Consider the following 16,699-nt stretch of genomic DNA (forward strand, 5'->3'; position numbering starts at 1 on the left):
GTGGCTAATGCTAGGTTTGGTCCTGGGAAAATGAATACACCAGGCGTATAAGGTAGAATTCTCCTGTATTCTTTGTCTCAGCATCTGTGTTATGGGAAGTGGGGAAAACAGGATTAGTGTTGTGCCTGGACTCGTATAACAACCTGGCCGTACTCCCAACATGCTTGTCTTATTGTGATGACAGGCTGACCCTGTTGTTGGCTGAGCAATTGGAAGGAGTGAAGGAACAGTATTTATTTGAGACCTTGGGGGTATGAGAAAATAGATCAACATGTCTTGCAAGAGCATCTGACTAGCTCTTCTGTAGCCTGGAACCACTGCTTCATGAAAATCTATACCCATACAGAAGGGCTGCCAGGCCCAGAAAAACCCAGAGGAGGGAAGACAAACAATCACCCAAAGGGACAGAATAGGAAAACTGGTGAGGAAACACAACCTTCAGATGGTTTGCAAACCAATGAAGAAACGCTTCACTCAGCCAAGGACCAGAGAGACCTTCTCACAGCCGCAGGAGTTTACCGCATACCATGCAGCTGCAGACAAATCTACATATGGACCACCAAACGCAGTGTGCAAACAAGAATCAAGGAACACAAGAGACACTGCAGACTGGGCCAGCCAGAAAAATCGGCAGTAGCAGAACATGCCACAAACCATCCTGGGCATAAAATACTGTTTGAAAACACTGAAATTCTGGACCATGCCAACCACAACCACAACCATGTCAGGATGCACAGAGAAGCCATTGAAATCCACAAACACCTGGACAAATTCAACAGGAAAGAGGAATCCCTTAAAGTAAGCAAGGTTTGGCTTCCAGTCCTGACAAATAGTAAGATGAAGACTCAACAAATGCAAATGAGAAATCTCCCAGGGTCAGGGGTTTCCCAGCAGACAATGAGCACCAATCAAGCAGACACTAGTCCCCTTTTGCAGACCCTCGCACCCTGAGGCCTGCCATTAGTAACAGAACAATACACATGCATATCACTCCTGCCTTTCCAGATCACACAATATATATATATATATATATATACCCAAGTCCTTTCCAGGCAAGCATTCTCTGAAGATGCCAGCCACAGATGCTGGCAAAACATCAGGAAGAAATTCTTCTAGAACATAGCCACATAGCCCGAAAACCCCACAAAAAACTATGGATGCCAGCTATGAAAGCCTTTGACTCCATATACCTATAAAATTATGTTTATACTGCTTTTTCTAGTATACAGTTTGGCTTGATTCAGCCAGAATTTGGTAGTTGTCAGTGGTGAAGAATTAAGTATGTTTTGAACTCTTACATTGAATCATCTAGAATTTAAGGTGAACTTCACTTCATTGGGCTGAAACTCTGAGGTTGCAGCTCCACATACAATTCATCATTCCTATACTGTATATATGCTTAATATATTTCAGTGAGAAGTTAGGGCCTGACCACTTGTGTAGAACTAGTTGTTACATATTGATATGGCTTGGACCCTGTGTTTTCTTCTGCCGGTGAGAGGCAACTTCAACTTATTCCTCTTTTTTCATTAATAAAATACATACTCAAAACCCTAAAAATTGGTACATAAATTATTAATGTAACAAATGAGATAAATAAAATAAGAGAAGTAGATAAAAACCTAGCTGCATCCACACTACAGAATTAATGCAGTTTGAAACTGCTTTAATTGCCATGGTTCACTGGTATGGAATTCTGGGATTTGTAGTTTTGTAAGATATTTAACCTTCTCTGTCAGACAGCTCTGGTGCCACAACAGACTACAAATTCCAGGATTCCATAGGATGGAGCCATGACAGTTAAAGCAGTGTCAAACTGCATTATTTCTGCAGGCGCTGCAGCCTTAGTTAAAAGAACAGTACACCAAAATTGATTAGTTGCAGACTGAAATTAATATTTTAAATCCTCCCAAATGTCAGCAAAGCAGGGACCATTATGTACTGACTTGAGAGAGTGTGTTCGAAAAATACAGTGCCAACACAAGAAAGGCTCTCTTCCAATTATTCTTCAGTCTCACAACATTTATTTGTAGACAAATAGCACAGATTCGGATGCTGATCTCAAACCTTGAGAGGATTCATATGAGTACAGCTGTTTCTTGAGATAAGCTGGTCCCAAACCATTAGCTTTAAGGCTGATACCAGCATCTTTAATGGAGTCTGGAAATGAATAGACAATCAATAGCATTTAGCATTTCCATTTCTATACAGCTTCATACTGAAGTAAGCAATCTCTAAGCAGTTTGCAATGTCTAAGCCAATTGCCCCCAACAAACTGGATAGTCATTTTACTGACCTCCGAAAGGCTGAGTCGACCTTGGAGTCGCTCAGGATTGAACTCACAACACTGTGGCTGCAGTACTGGCATTTAACTGCTGCGCCACCAGGGCTCCATCTCCAACACAACCAATGTGTTTAATGCAGAAGAGCCATGACTTGATCCAGTTGCTGAGTTCCTAGCTTGCTTTCTAGCTGCTTCATTCTGCATCAGTTGTATTTTCTAGTGAGTCAGATGCAAAACACTTTATAGTAATGAAGCCTAGATATAGTCAGTGCATTTGGTGCTGCAGTAAGGCCAGATTTATCTTGATAAGTTTACAGGTGATGAATCTCCAAAGCGGTAAAAAAGTGCTTCTGGCCACTAGTGCCACAATGCTAAGCATTTCCATATCTCACACCTGCCTTTTTAGAGGGAGCTCAACCCCATTCACAATCTCTCACCACCTTTGTCTTGTTCAGCATTTTTTTCCATCTACACCTCCATCTTGTCTACCCTGAACTTGAACTTTTTGTCTTAATCTCTCCTCAAAATCCTTCTAAATGCCTGTTTAGGGTTGCTATCACCTTCTTGGGATTAGAAAATGGAAATGAGAAATCTGCACATCATCCATATATAACTGACATTGTATCTGAAATCAGCAGATGAGTAGATTGTTTCTTACCTTCTGAGTTCAAGCACTTAGTCAATTTTGTATTCAGAATTTCTGAAGCAAGCCTACAAGAAGTAAAAAAGAAAACATGTTATCTTTGATGAAGTAGAGACTAGCTTGAATGCAAAATGCTGATTCACTTGCCAACAAACTGTACTCAGTAGATCTATATTTAGCTGTATTTGTGCATATTTTTATGTATTGTATGCACTTTATTTTATGTTTGGTCTATGAATAAAAGATTGATTGAATGATACTCAGTATATCATGGAGTTTACTTGTGTGTTGTATTCATCCCATAGTTTGTCTCTGCTTCTCAGTCCCTTGTCTGACTACTAGATATTGAATAATAGGAGATTAATGGAGAATAATGTATTGAATGGCAGGGTATGGAAATGAGAAAGACTGGCCTAAGGTACAGTTCTGTTTTGACACGTTGTCTGCAGTGCTTAATCGAATTAAATGTCTAGTGAATTTAATGCATAAAACCAACATGCAAGATGGTTTATAACAGGTTAAGGTTACTGGTGGTTCCTGAAAGGATAAATGCTGCTAGAAATAATAGAGCCTTGTTTATGGTTGAGTGGGTTTGTCCTCTTATGAATCTGACAGAGTTTCTGAGGCTTCAGGCTTGAGACTATACTGTGAGCCATCTGCATCTCAGTGTGCGATGTGCAGTTCTAAAAAATATTTCCTTCTGAAGCAATTCACAGTATAGAATAATTCAATATTACCGGGGGTGGGAAGAGATGTGCGTGTGAACATTTCTGTCAGACTGTTCCCACCTGAGGGATCAGGTTTATGTTTGTGTCAGTAGATCCAAACAACCATTTTGGAAATGAGACTGGATGCGAGGAGCTGAGAGAGAAGTTTCTCTCGGTGTTTTATATTTATATTTTATGTAGTGTAATTATAATACTCTATTTTCATAATGTGCAATAATTCCTCATCTGATATATATTGCTATTGTGTGTATTTGAAGAAACAGTAAATAACGTTCCTGTTTACAACATACTGAGTGAGGTTTTGCCTTGATCTTTAAATGTTGCTGTGATTTTTGCTAGTGACCTATTGGTTGGTTGGGATTACTCAAGATTGGGAATGCGTGAGTCCATTTTTTGAAGTGTGCAAGTACAGCATCAGAGCTGCTTATCAGCCTGGTTTTCCAGTTGATTGGATAAGTTCTTTAACACACTCTCAGGGGCTGAGTTCATGTAAATATATATTTTTGAATTGGGTGGTTTCACACTCTGGGTATAGTAAGTGATCTTGTTTCTTTCCAGTGCCTCAAAAGATGTCATGCATCAGAAGTGTGATAGCCTTCTGCATTCATTCTATGTAGCACTAGCAAAAGAAAATCTTCTTGCTCCCAAAAATATCTCTATATAGTCTGTTTTCTTTCTTTCTCCTCAAAGAGTATCTCTGTATTGTAGAAATTTTACACCACTTTAACTGCCATGGCTCAATCCTGTAGAATCCTGGGATCTGTAGTTTTGTAAAGCACCGGAATTTGTTGGCAGAGAAGGCTAAAGACCTTGTACAACTACAAATCCCAGGAATCCATATGGCAGAGCTACAGCACAGTGGAGTCAAACTACATGATTTCTACAGTGTAGCTGCATCCTTCCTTTCTCAAACCCAATGTCTTTTCCAAAAACCTTGTCTAAGCCTACTGACATAAACCTTTCCTCTCATCTGGGAATTACATTCTGACAGAAATAGACACGCACTAGTCTCCTCTAGAGGCATTTCACCTCCAGTAATATAGATTCAACCAATTCCCCACACTGCTTCAAGAGGAAATGTATTTTAGAACTGAGCACAGCATGATACGATGCAGGTGGCACATTTCTCTGATGGGTTTTCAAAGTGCTATAGACTTTTCCCCTCTATCCTGACGTAGCTTTGTGTGCCAGTATAGAGCAGTATAACTCTTGGGAGTCGTCCTGTCTTAAGAAAATGTGAGGCAAAAAGCAACATTAAAGATCCGAATGCAAGAGACGGTTCTCCATATAACAAAATAATGATTCCCTGCCACTTTTGCTAGAAAACATTAAATGTATCCTAATTTTTCCTTTCAGCTTCTCCTTGCATGTCAAGGGATAAAACTGCATGTGGTCGGTTGAATACAATTAAAAATAAATAATCTGTATTACTTATTTGCTTACTACAGCTGTCTACACAAGGAGAGGCCAGTCAAGTGATTGGACCATTGACAGAAGGACAGAGAAGAAATGTGGCTGTAGTGAATTCATTATATAGGCTACACCAGTCAGTGCTAAAAGTAAGTGTCAACGAAATGTAAATATTCATTAAGTTTGAATACTTATGCATAAATCCTTGATCCAATTGGGGGACAAGTGCAAAAATGCTTGTAAAACAGTGTCAGTGAGTGTTAGTACCTAATTTTCAAATGGGTGGGCTGCATATAACTATTTAATAGATTGGAATATATCTAGATTTTCTTCCTATAGCCCCTTTCTCTTTTGCGCATATTAATGTGCATCTTACTCTCATGTGCTCTCTTTTCTGTTCTGGTGATTCAGAAAGCTGTTGAAGCTAGACAGAATTTACATATTTGGTGTAATAATTACAAAGGAACACTTAGAGCAGTGATTCCCATACTTTGCTTCTTCAGATGTTTGAGACTTCCTGACAGTTGGCAACCTGGCTGGGGCTTCTGGGATTTGGAGTCTAAAACACCAGGGGAACCAAAGTTTGGGAACCACTGGCTTAAAGGTTCAATTGATTTATGGTTTAAGTGGGGATCTAAATAACAGAACATCATCTCTAGGTGTGCTGGTACATTCAGTAGGATATTTATTTCCCACACCCTTAAACCACAGACTCACAGTTCAAATCACAAACTGTAGAGGGAAATCACTTCTGTTTATTTCTTTCTGTGGTATATATTATAAAGGGTGAAAAAGAGGGGCCCTTATCCTTTGATATTCACTTCTTTTACCACCAGCCCCTGTTGGGCGCGCTAAGGTAGCAGCAGTGTTGAGTGCTGTTTTTGGCTTTCTTCTCGCTCTCTTTTCTTCCTCTTCCTGGATGAAACGAGACAATGCTTCTCACAGTTCTGGTGACCTGGAGTCTTCCTTCTCTCCAGCTTGGAAGGACCAGAAACATACCCCAAGCACTGAGGACACAAGGAAGAATACAAATGAATTCATATAGGAGGAAACTTGTACAGTGCACACGCTCCATATGCGCCTTCCTGTTTACACAGAAGCCGCGTGGCAATGCAATGAATGGTGCGCGTGGCTGCAGCGCACACGCACCGTCCTGCCATGAGTATGAGCCCCATTATACCGAATAGGGCTCGAGCATAGGCGGAATTTGCCTTGCACGGCGGGGTCCGAAATGGATCCCCCGCATAAGGCAAGGCTCCACTCTATCACTCAAAGAAGGTATAATCCACATGGAGTCTGCGATCTTGAAACACACAGCATAGTATACTAGTTCTGCATGCAAAGCTGTTATATATTTTTTCTCAGCACCTGTTGGAGCCACCGTTTAGCTCTTGGCCATTCCTTGGCTGGTGAAGAGCAGGGAGGATTAGCAAAATGTCTGGTTGTGTCCCAGTAGCCAGATGTAGAGTAATTACCAGGGTCCTCTATAGGTCTCAGTGGATGATGTCATCATTCTGCATCTGGCTATGAGGACATAGCCAAACACTTCTCCAGTCCCAGTGTTCTCCGCAAGCCATGAAATGGCTGTGTAGTGGGACTTCAGCAGCTGAATAATCAGTCAGAGGGTATTTGGTCATTGCCGAGGGTGGAAAAAAATATTAGTCTCTGTAACAATAAAAAAAAAGACATGCAATTGTAAGATGGACTTATGCCTGCATATGTCACTAATAGGAGGCCTATTAATCTCTTCTACTTAGAAGCGTAAAAGTTACAATTCCAAGATGCTTTGTAAGTCAGTGTTCAGCTAGGTTCAAAATAAACAGGAAATCCTACTATGGCTTTGTACACATCCAAAACTCCAAAACACACTGCAGAAACAATCCAGTTTGAGACTGCTTTAACTGCCCTGGCTCAGTGCTAGGGAATCCTGGGAACTGTAGTTTATTGTGGCACCAGAGTTCTCTCAGGCAGAGAACGCTATATGTCCCACAAAACTACAGTCTCCAGAAATCCTTAGCACTGAGCCATGGCGGTTAAAGTGGTCTCAAACTGGATTACTTCTGTAGTGTGTTTGGGACCATCGGCAATGGAACCTCTTCCTCCTGCAGCCTATGTTCATCTTTATTGGCATACTGTTTTTTTAATACCTCTGTGCTCTAAAGCTTTGTGATGACCTCTCTGGCTTGGATGAAGCTTCGTTGGCAAAGGCTCGCTCTCTTGATCTTATGCAACTGTGTTCCCTAAGTGATTAAATGAATCCTTTTTAACATGATGCAGCTTGGTCTATACTATAGACTTTCTAGTCACTGGAGAATGGCACAAGTGACACCATGTCAATATGCTGCAGGATTTTGTTAAGAAGACCCAGATCTTCTTCGACTGTATTGAACTTGTTGGATTTCTTTTTGGATACTAACTAGTCAGGAGTTTTAAATCAGGAGCATAAGAGACAAAAGCAGGGCTTTTTATTTCACAATATAATTCCATTGCAATTTCTGTATCATTGACAGACTTAAATGTAGACTAGAAATTAGTTAAAATTACACATTTCACAATGCTTGGCTCAGTTCTTGATTAAAAGGCACACAACTCCTATAGAAATTGCTAATGTTCTTCTGGAATGCATAGGCTGAGTAACTTAGAAATAGTTTTGGAGGAACAGATGGGTTTTTTAAGTGTGGGTTCCTTAGCTTTCCTTTTTTTTTTTTTATAGAAAAAATGCTGTCAGCAGCAAAGAAAAGATGTGAGATGTATCTTGGGGGTGGATTTTTAGGTTCAGCATTAAAAAACCATGGAGGTCCCTGAGGACCAGTGTAATTAAGAGTATTTCTTTTGCCACATGAGATCCGTTGTATAACTGTTATCGTGAAATTACAGTCAGGCTTATTTTTGATTAGAATATGTTATGTGGTTTTTGTTGCAGGCAGAGAAAGTAGAGGATCTGCTTTTTCTTGTGAGGTTTCTGCTGGCTGCTTTATTTGTAGAACTGCAGTCCAGTATGCAAAAGGACTGAGTAACTCCTGTGTACGGAAGCTTGACCTCCTACAGAGTTACACACAGCAAGGAGTGTTTAATGGCTTTGCTGGCATCCAGAGCACAATTGAGGAGGGGACCACTGTGTCCATGTATATCTATACAGTACAGTATCTATATATTAGCACTCACTGAGAGGTGGCTTCACTGGGCTTCAGTATTTGGATACATTTTTTTTAGGTGGTGTCCAGCCAAAGTGCCTTTCCAGCAGCTTCTGAAGAAACAGTTAGCACAGCTTTGAAGGTAAGTACACAATACAAGGGACGTGGTGACTTAGTGGTTAAGACACCAGTTGTGAAGATCATAAGGAAGATTGGCAGTTCGAGGCCCAAGTGCAGTGTGACAGAGTGAGATCTCATTACTAGTCCTAGCTTCTCTAACCTAGCAGTTCAAAAGCAAGCAAATGTAAATAGATAAATAGCTGCCACATTGGTGGGAAGGTAACAATGTTCTCTGCAGTCGTGCTGGCTACATGACTACTAGAGTCATCTTTGGAAAATGGTGGCTCTTCAGTTTAGTAACAGAGATGAGTATCCCCCTGACACAGTTGGTTCCGACTAGACATTTGTGTCAAGGAAAAACCTTTACCGTTAACCTTTACACATTGCAAGAGAGCCAGTGTAGCATAGTGGTTTGAGTGTTGGACTATGACTCTGGAGACCAGGGTTCAAATCCCCACTTGGCCATGGAAACCCACTGGGTGACGTTGGGCAAGTCACACTCTCTCATCCTCAGAGGATGGCAATAGCAAACCCCCTCTGAACAAATCTTATCAAGAAAACTCCATGATAGGGTCACCATAGGATTGCTAAGTTGTAAACAGCTTGAAGGCACACAACAACAACACGTTATGTACAGATAGACTGGGAAACTGCTGAAAAATAAAAATAAACTGTCGATTAATATTTGTGTTGTTGTTGTTCTTTCAAGTCATTTCTGACTTGTGGCAAGCTTAAAACAAATCTATGACAGGGTTTTCATGACAATCTTTGTTCAGAAGAGTTCTGCCCTTGCCTTCCTCTGAGGCTGAGAGAGTGGGACTTGCCTAAGATCACCCAGTGGGTTTCCATGGCTCAGTGGTGATTCGAACTCTGGTCTCCCAGTGTCCTAGTTCAGTGCTCATACCATTACACCATGCTGTCTATTTGTATTTGTGTCATTACTTTGGGTATTAATAATTACCAATTGACTACCAAATTAAGGAAGGTTCATCTGAGGCAATATGTAGTACATGGTAGGTGGGAATGAACAAGCTAAACCGGTCTGTTACCTTCCAGATGTGTTGGATCAGGGGTAGGCAACCTGCGGGCCGGATGCGGCCCGGCAAGGCCTTGGGACCGGCCCCAGCCAGGTCCTGCCGCCGATTGCCGCCAGGACCTTTGGGGGGCAATTGTCTATAGAAGCCTCAGAAACATGCATTTATATTAACATTATTTTAAAAACCAGCAAATTTTTTTGCGTGTCCTCCATTTTTTTTAAAAAAGTGTCTTCCATTTGAAAATTTTGTCCTACATTTGTCCTGGTTTATTTATATATTTAATTTTTTTTAAAAAAAATTTTTTTAATTATTTATTTTTCGGCTTCGGCCCCCCAGTTGTCTGAGGGACAGCAACCCGGCCCCCGGCTCAAAAAGGTTGCCTACCCCTGTGTTGGATTATAGCTCCCATCATTTGCAACCAACATAGCAAGCAAAAAATAATGATGGAAGTTGCAGACCAACACATCTGACTAGATTGGAAAGGTCTTACCTCAGTGCTTTACATTTAGGAGTGGTTCTTAGGTTGAACAGTTTATCCCTGCCTTTCTATCTTCTTCCCACCTTAAAAGAAACATTGACTGTACCTCTTCCTTCCTGATGTGCTTGTTAGTTTTATTAATATTCTTATTTTGGTGGAGGTAGTGGTAGTAGAGGTGATGATGATGATGATGATGATGGCAGACACATAGTCTAAGAGCTTGCCTCAATCCTGATGATTAGCTCTAAATAAAAGTAAGAATTTCAACTTAAAAATCAACAAGACTGTGGTTATTGATGTTCACATTAAAAATGGCAGCTAATCAACTTATTATGGATTCTTACACACCCAGAAAATAAGCAAAACCACAACCAGACAAGAGAAACCCAATAAATACCAACATGACACATGGCTCTAATAAGGCAAGTAGAAGCGGGAACCCCGGCTCTCCTGTTGTCTCAGACCTCCCCTTTCCAGAATTATTAGAAAAGTTGTGTGAAAATTTGGTCAGAGATCTACAAAGAGATTAATCACTTGCTTTAGAGCCACTTTGTTTGAAAATCTCTGAGATTTCAAACAAAATCCAAGATATAAAGGAAACGGCCAATGCCACATTTCAATCGAGATCTCCTCACGAAAAGAAAATTTGTTCCTTAGAACAAGCAAATTCTCAGCTTCGTCTGAAAGGTATTCCAGAATCGGTGACCCTCTCCTCTATACAAATTTTAATACTTACATGGATGAATAAAATAAATCTCAAGCTAAATCTGTCGTCATCAGGCATAGAACGCATGCATCACTCCCTAATGCGGCAACAGCCAGCTAACAAAGCCCCCGGGGATATTATCATGCAATTTGCAAGATCTCCAAAGAAAACTTCAGTTTTGAACACCTTGGCGAGAGTCATAGCTCTTGATTATGAGGGGCATAAAAATGACAGTCTACCAAGATATTTCAGTGGAGAGACTATGGAAAAGCAGTCCCTCAAGCCTTTTATAGCCGTTCTGCTCTCCAAAAGAATAAAGCACAGATGGGGATTCCCCTTCAAGCTTGGTATCTTCCATGACGACGAGACCCTAACCGCTTCTACCAAAGCCCAAATGATGCAAATTTTTGAGACACTTGGCATCACAATACCCACCAGATCTTGAAAGAAATGCCCACTCAGTTAGACCTAATGAGACCTCTGGCAATAGCTCCCAGAGAACACAGTGGCAGATAGTACAGAAAAGAAAAGACAAAAGAAACATGATCAAATGTCCAGCTTCGATGTAAGCACCCTGCAACCGCCAGGAATTCATTGGTGATGATCCTCGATGCTTTGATAGGACGTTTGCAGGTAGTGAAACAAACTTAGTAGCAGCACTACAGATGCAATCTTGAGGCTTGTGTTCCTACACTACCAACTGTCACTTTTGTCTACCATTTTTGCTGCTGAACTTCAAAAACTGAGTGACAGTGATTCATTCCAGAGAGGCGATTATCCACACGGGGCACTTGGTGGGCAATTTTGAATACCCATTTCTCCACAGCTGGTAACTGATGGCTTCAGCCAGGCCTAAACTATGCTTTTTTCCTGTCTACATTGCTGTTAATTTACCTGGCATACTACAAGCCTATACAGTTATATGTTACTCTTAAAGTTTAAAATTTGACATTTCTTCCTTGTTAGCAAACTATTATAAAAATATTAATCACAGGACAGGCCGAAAACATAGGAAATAATATCTTACAATGAAAAGGTATTATTGGCACCTGTGCTTCCAAAGGAGATCAAAAGGTTTGACTCTGATCTTGAGAACAGGAGACACCTGCCCACCATTCCTCTTGGTCATGATACTTTTCTTCGTTCATTGTTAATATCTATCTATTATCTGTTAAAGAGTATGAAAATGTGTTTAATTCATAAACACAAACACAGACACACACCAGCCAACCAGCCACTTCATTATCCGTTTTTAAAAAATGAGACCCATTTGCTTATTTATTTATTTTTAAAATGTTTATGTTGCCTTTCAGTTCAACAAATCAGAGTTTTTGTTCTTTCCATTTTAAGATTTTAAAAAGAAGAGTAAATACACAGATGGATGCTGAACCAAAAATTATTCATTCAGTTAACTTCAGTTTCTATAAAGCTCTAGGGATGGCTGTCACATCATATTAAACTTCTCTGAATCATTCTGTTCTAAGTGACTCTTTCCTTGTGGACCCTTCATCAACCCTTTGCTCCACACAAGGGGAGCATGAGAAATTCCAGCTAAGTCAACAAATATATTTATTTTTGCACACATGTAACACCCATACCCATGTATGTGTATGTACACAAATGTATACAAACTCTCACAAAAATAAATATATTGTGCAACCTAAGCGGAACTCTTCCAACTCCCTTTATATAGAATGTCGAGTTGAACAAGGGCCAGTAAAGAAACAGTCACCTGTAATAAAATAACATTTTCAGAAATATTGCTTGGTGAATGTCATAGCAAAAAACTATATGCCATAATGTTGTGTCATTGCACAAAACAGCACTCTACACAGTCAGTCAAGTCTGTTTTAATAATTTAATTTAACTCAGAGAGTGTAAACATATTGTTGATTTGTGTATGTTTTTTCCTCACGGTTTTTCATTCTTGGTTATTGCTTTTCTAGATAGTCCATGATTTGATGGGAAATGCCGTGCAACCTTTACTGAACTCAGTTGGTGACTCAGTAGAAGCTATTATCATCACTATGCATCAGGAAGACTTTTCTGGGTAATGGAGTCACTTAGACATATCTATGATAGGTGTACCAGATAAAAAATAGATTCTATTATCGCAGTGACCTCTCAAGAGAAGTGCTTGTCTCAGCAACCCAGCTACACTCCAGTCTGTTTGTGATGAAAACACATGCTATTCTAATTATTTCCAAGCCTGGAAAGTAAACCTGGACAGCACTTTTTAAATGAAATATAAAAAGAGGATTCCACTGAGATCTTCTTTTAAATGGCTATTACTTTGATTATTTAGTTTTAATATTTTTATTAGATATATGGGGAAAATCTGGTTAAATAATGTTACAAAGGCCTGTTAAAACCATATTTTATTATAATTTGACAGATCTTTTTATGTTATATGTCTACAACATTAATGTAGAACCAGGTATTTTATTGTCTCTCCTAAGTCTTTGGGAAAATGCAGCATAATCTTCACTGAGTCTTTCAGCTCAGAACATTTTCTTTCTGCACCAGGATGTTTTCCTGATGAACAAAAGCGTCAGGTGTACAGAGGGAAAGTGAGGTTGACAGGGAGCAGGAAGTCCACTTGCATGTGCATCTAAATGCCAGCTTCTGGGGAATATGAGTTGAGAGGGTGTTGTTGCATTCATATCTGCTTTGTGGTTGCCCACAGTGTGAACAAAATGCTGGACCAATATAGGCCTTCAGTCTGATCTAACATGCTGCTTCTTAAATCCTCATGTCAATTTTTGCATCATCAGTGTGGAGATCTTGGACAAACTTGGCTCTTCTGCAGAACTGTGGAAGATGGAGAACATAGGGTTGCTCAGGATTATGATTGTAGCTACGGGAATTTAATTTTATTTATTTTATGTATTATGAAATTTATATCCTCCCTTTATCCCATGGCTGGGTTACAAGATGGCTTCCAGTATAGGTTTAATCCCCCCCCCCCATAAAAACAACTACCAGTAAAATATTGAACAATATAAAATACAAATTAAGGATGTAATGTTAAAACACAAAGTAAGTCAAAACAGTTTAAATTGCTCAATAATGATTAGCAAAAATAAAATATTAAAAAGTGCAACTCATCCATTTAAAATCTTGAAAGCCTCCATGATATAAAATTCTTGCCCTGTTTGCAGAACAACAGCATATGTGTGGAAATCTAGCTTCTCTCAAAAAGGAGTGTCACAGTCTGGAAGAGACTACAGAGAAGGGTCTCTCTTATGTCCTGCCCAAAAGTATCTGTCTAGTTGGCAGGACCATGGAAGGGACCTGTCCTGCAGATCCCAAGGCCTGGGCAGACTTGTATGACAACATATGATCTTTCAGATAGCCTGCATTCAAGTTGTGTAAGGCTTTATAGGTCATACCCAGGCACTTGGAATTGTGCTCTGAAATGGACCAGTAGCCAGTGACATACTTACCTGGATTTCCAAGCAGTCTTCAAAGGCAGATTGACCTAGAGCATATTACAGTAATCCAAGTAGGATGGAACTATGACATAAATTATCACATCCAGATAAAATATTTCCACTAACAGTGCGGCTGGCGTGCTGGTCTTATTTGTGCAAATGCTATAGTAAAAACCTGGAACTCCATTGAAATTGAGAATCTGTGTCTTTAGAGGGAGCTTAACCCCAGCCAGTACTGGCAAAAATCCCTGTTTCCTGCTCTGTCTTCTCATCGATCAAGAACATCTCTGTCTTGTCTGAATTAAATTTCAGTTTGTTCTTCTCACCTGATCCATTAGAAATGTCAGACACTTTAGAACTAAAGCAACTTACTTGGGTTTAGAAGGAAAGGAGAAATAGAGTTGGGTATCACCAGCATATTGGTGGCACGGGAACCCTAAGCAGTCAGATTTGAATATTAAACAGCTTGATGCACAGCCCTGAGGTCCTCAACAAGCCAACAGTGAAAAGACTCAAGGTGGAGTCCCCCAGCATTACCTTCTGAATCTGTATCTCACCATGGAGGACTACTGTCTTTACAGAATAGTGTCACCAAGTCCCATCCCAGTGAGGCAGACACATGCCAGGGTTGATGGTAACCAAAGCTACTGAGAAATCCAGCAGAACTAACAAAGTGATGGTCCCTCTATCCAATTTCCAGGACAGGTTGCCATCCAAGGCAAGCCCACTTTTAATCCTCTGGGAACCTGTGAGGGAGTGAATCCTATCTATTTGAAGCTTTAGTTGTGTATACCCAGTAGCTGTGCTCAGAACTATGCTTTTGGTTTCATAGATTGTTTCTATGCCTTTCATTTTTTTTCTTTGTGGTGACTGAAAAATTCAGGAGCATGATTAGTCATTCCAGTGTACAGGTTTTCTGTTCCAATTTGACCCTATTCTGCTGCAGCTCTGAGTGCTCATCTTCCCTCAGGAAATCCAGCAGAAAATACTGACATGGCAAACATTGTATTGAAAAATATGCACAATCATGTTCCTTTCTAAAGTGGTGCATCTTAAAATATACTCACACACATGACACTAGAAGTCTTGCTAACATTTAAAGAATTCTCATACAGACTCCTGATTCACTTTAACTAAATCCCATGAGAAGTGGATGGCATGTATTTTGAAGGAAGCTTGATTCCTCTGGTTACTTGTAATCACAGCCTGCAGTTTAGGGTCATTCTGGCCAGATTATAAGGGAATGCATGTATAATCTGTGATGCAGCATTACAACACTTTTAAGAGACTAAGTAAAGAGGGTTTGGGGTCAGGTTGGATTGTTGGCAGCATAATGTGTAGTCTAGGATGATGTGGGCTGTTGTTAGAGAATTACACCAACAGCTGGGCTGTTTAAATTTAAAGGATAGATTTAAAGTGTTAGGCTTACAGATGATGAAAAAAAACCCTCTATGTGGGGCTGGAGGGATGGCATGACATGTCAGAAAGGCAACAACGGAAGAAGAAACATTTCAGATACTGCTCCTAGAGGGAGCTCCTTATTTTTCAGTCCGAAAAAGGATACTGTGTTTTTGCAGCCTTTGCTTTTCTCCTGTCTTTCTCGGGACAAAAACAAACAGCACAGTTGCAAAACACTGTTCAGTTGATATCAACAGGAAATTAACATGCCCTCCCTTTTTTTATCCTTTTGGCAGGTCACTACCCACTTCAGGAAAACCAGACACCCCTTGTTCTCTGTACATGAAGGAGCTCCAGGGTTTCATTTCAAGAGTCATGAATGACTATTTCAGGCACTTTGAATGTTATGACTTTGTCTATGAGAGTACTGAAGCCATTGCTCAGAGAGCAATTGAAATTTTTATCCGCAACGCCAGCCTGCTAAGGCCATTGGGTGAAGGTGGGAAGATGCGGCTTGCTGCTGACTTTGCGCAGGTAGATGAAAGAAGGCTGCCTTTGATTTTATTTGTTCACATGCACTGAACTGCGCAGGATGCTTTGTTGTCCTGTGTTTTCTTCTTCACCTAAAAATGTCCACCAGACTATATGACACAGGGCAGTATTTCAGATGCCTAGATTGGAGTTTGAGAAAAGCAAATACCATAAGGCTGTTGGAAATATGCCTTCTCTTTACATTCTTCATTGCAGCAGTTGTAAACTTTAGAGCCCCTGATGAGTCCAGTTTAAATCAAGAGCAAAGAAAAATGCTGGTGAGTTCTTTCCCTAGGCAGCTCTAAAATAGCATTTGTGACCATTGCAGAGCAGGGAAAGGTGTGGCCAAATGCAGTTCTTTTGTAGAAATTACTACTTTGGATTGCAGCTCCCCGCATTTCCCTGCTGGCTAGGAATTCTGGGAGTTATATCCCCCAAAAATGACTTTTCTAAGCTGTGCCAAACTTTTGTGGAAAGACCCATTCGTGCCTGCTGCACATAACTGATGATGTGCCTGAATCCTAGCAAACAGTGATTCAGGAGTAGTCGTTCGAAGACAAGTATTTTAAGGCCATACAGAGAGCATAGATTTCTTATGTATACATCCTGAACAACAGTATAGTTTGAAAATTGATTTTTTTTCTGCTTTAGTGCTCCATTTACAGACTTTCTAAGCAATCGCATCTTATGAAATGTTCATCTACCAAATTTCAGACCCAGTCTGAGTCGGGTCACTTTTTATTGGGGAAGAAACCCCATCTACACCTCCTTGAGATTCATGATGGGAAAAGGGGTG

The 16,699-nt window shown here is 40.2% G+C and overlaps 1 protein-coding gene across 1 annotated transcript in view; it reads left to right on the forward strand.

The window, feature by feature from the left end:
- The window catches only part of COG5 (component of oligomeric golgi complex 5), a 183,190-nt gene that overhangs the window by 151,622 nt on the left and 14,869 nt on the right, over positions 1-16,699 (forward strand). The window contains exons 15-18 of the mRNA XM_042470844.1: positions 5,104-5,214; positions 8,279-8,341; positions 12,487-12,590; positions 15,669-15,906. Coding sequence (XP_042326778.1) covers positions 5,104-5,214; positions 8,279-8,341; positions 12,487-12,590; positions 15,669-15,906 — 516 coding nt within the window. The remainder of the gene's footprint in view (positions 1-5,103; positions 5,215-8,278; positions 8,342-12,486; positions 12,591-15,668; positions 15,907-16,699) is intronic.

Source organism: Sceloporus undulatus, chromosome 5 (genome assembly GCF_019175285.1).
Source record: "Sceloporus undulatus isolate JIND9_A2432 ecotype Alabama chromosome 5, SceUnd_v1.1, whole genome shotgun sequence".
In the NCBI taxonomy this organism is placed as follows: domain Eukaryota; kingdom Metazoa; phylum Chordata; class Lepidosauria; order Squamata; family Phrynosomatidae; genus Sceloporus; species Sceloporus undulatus.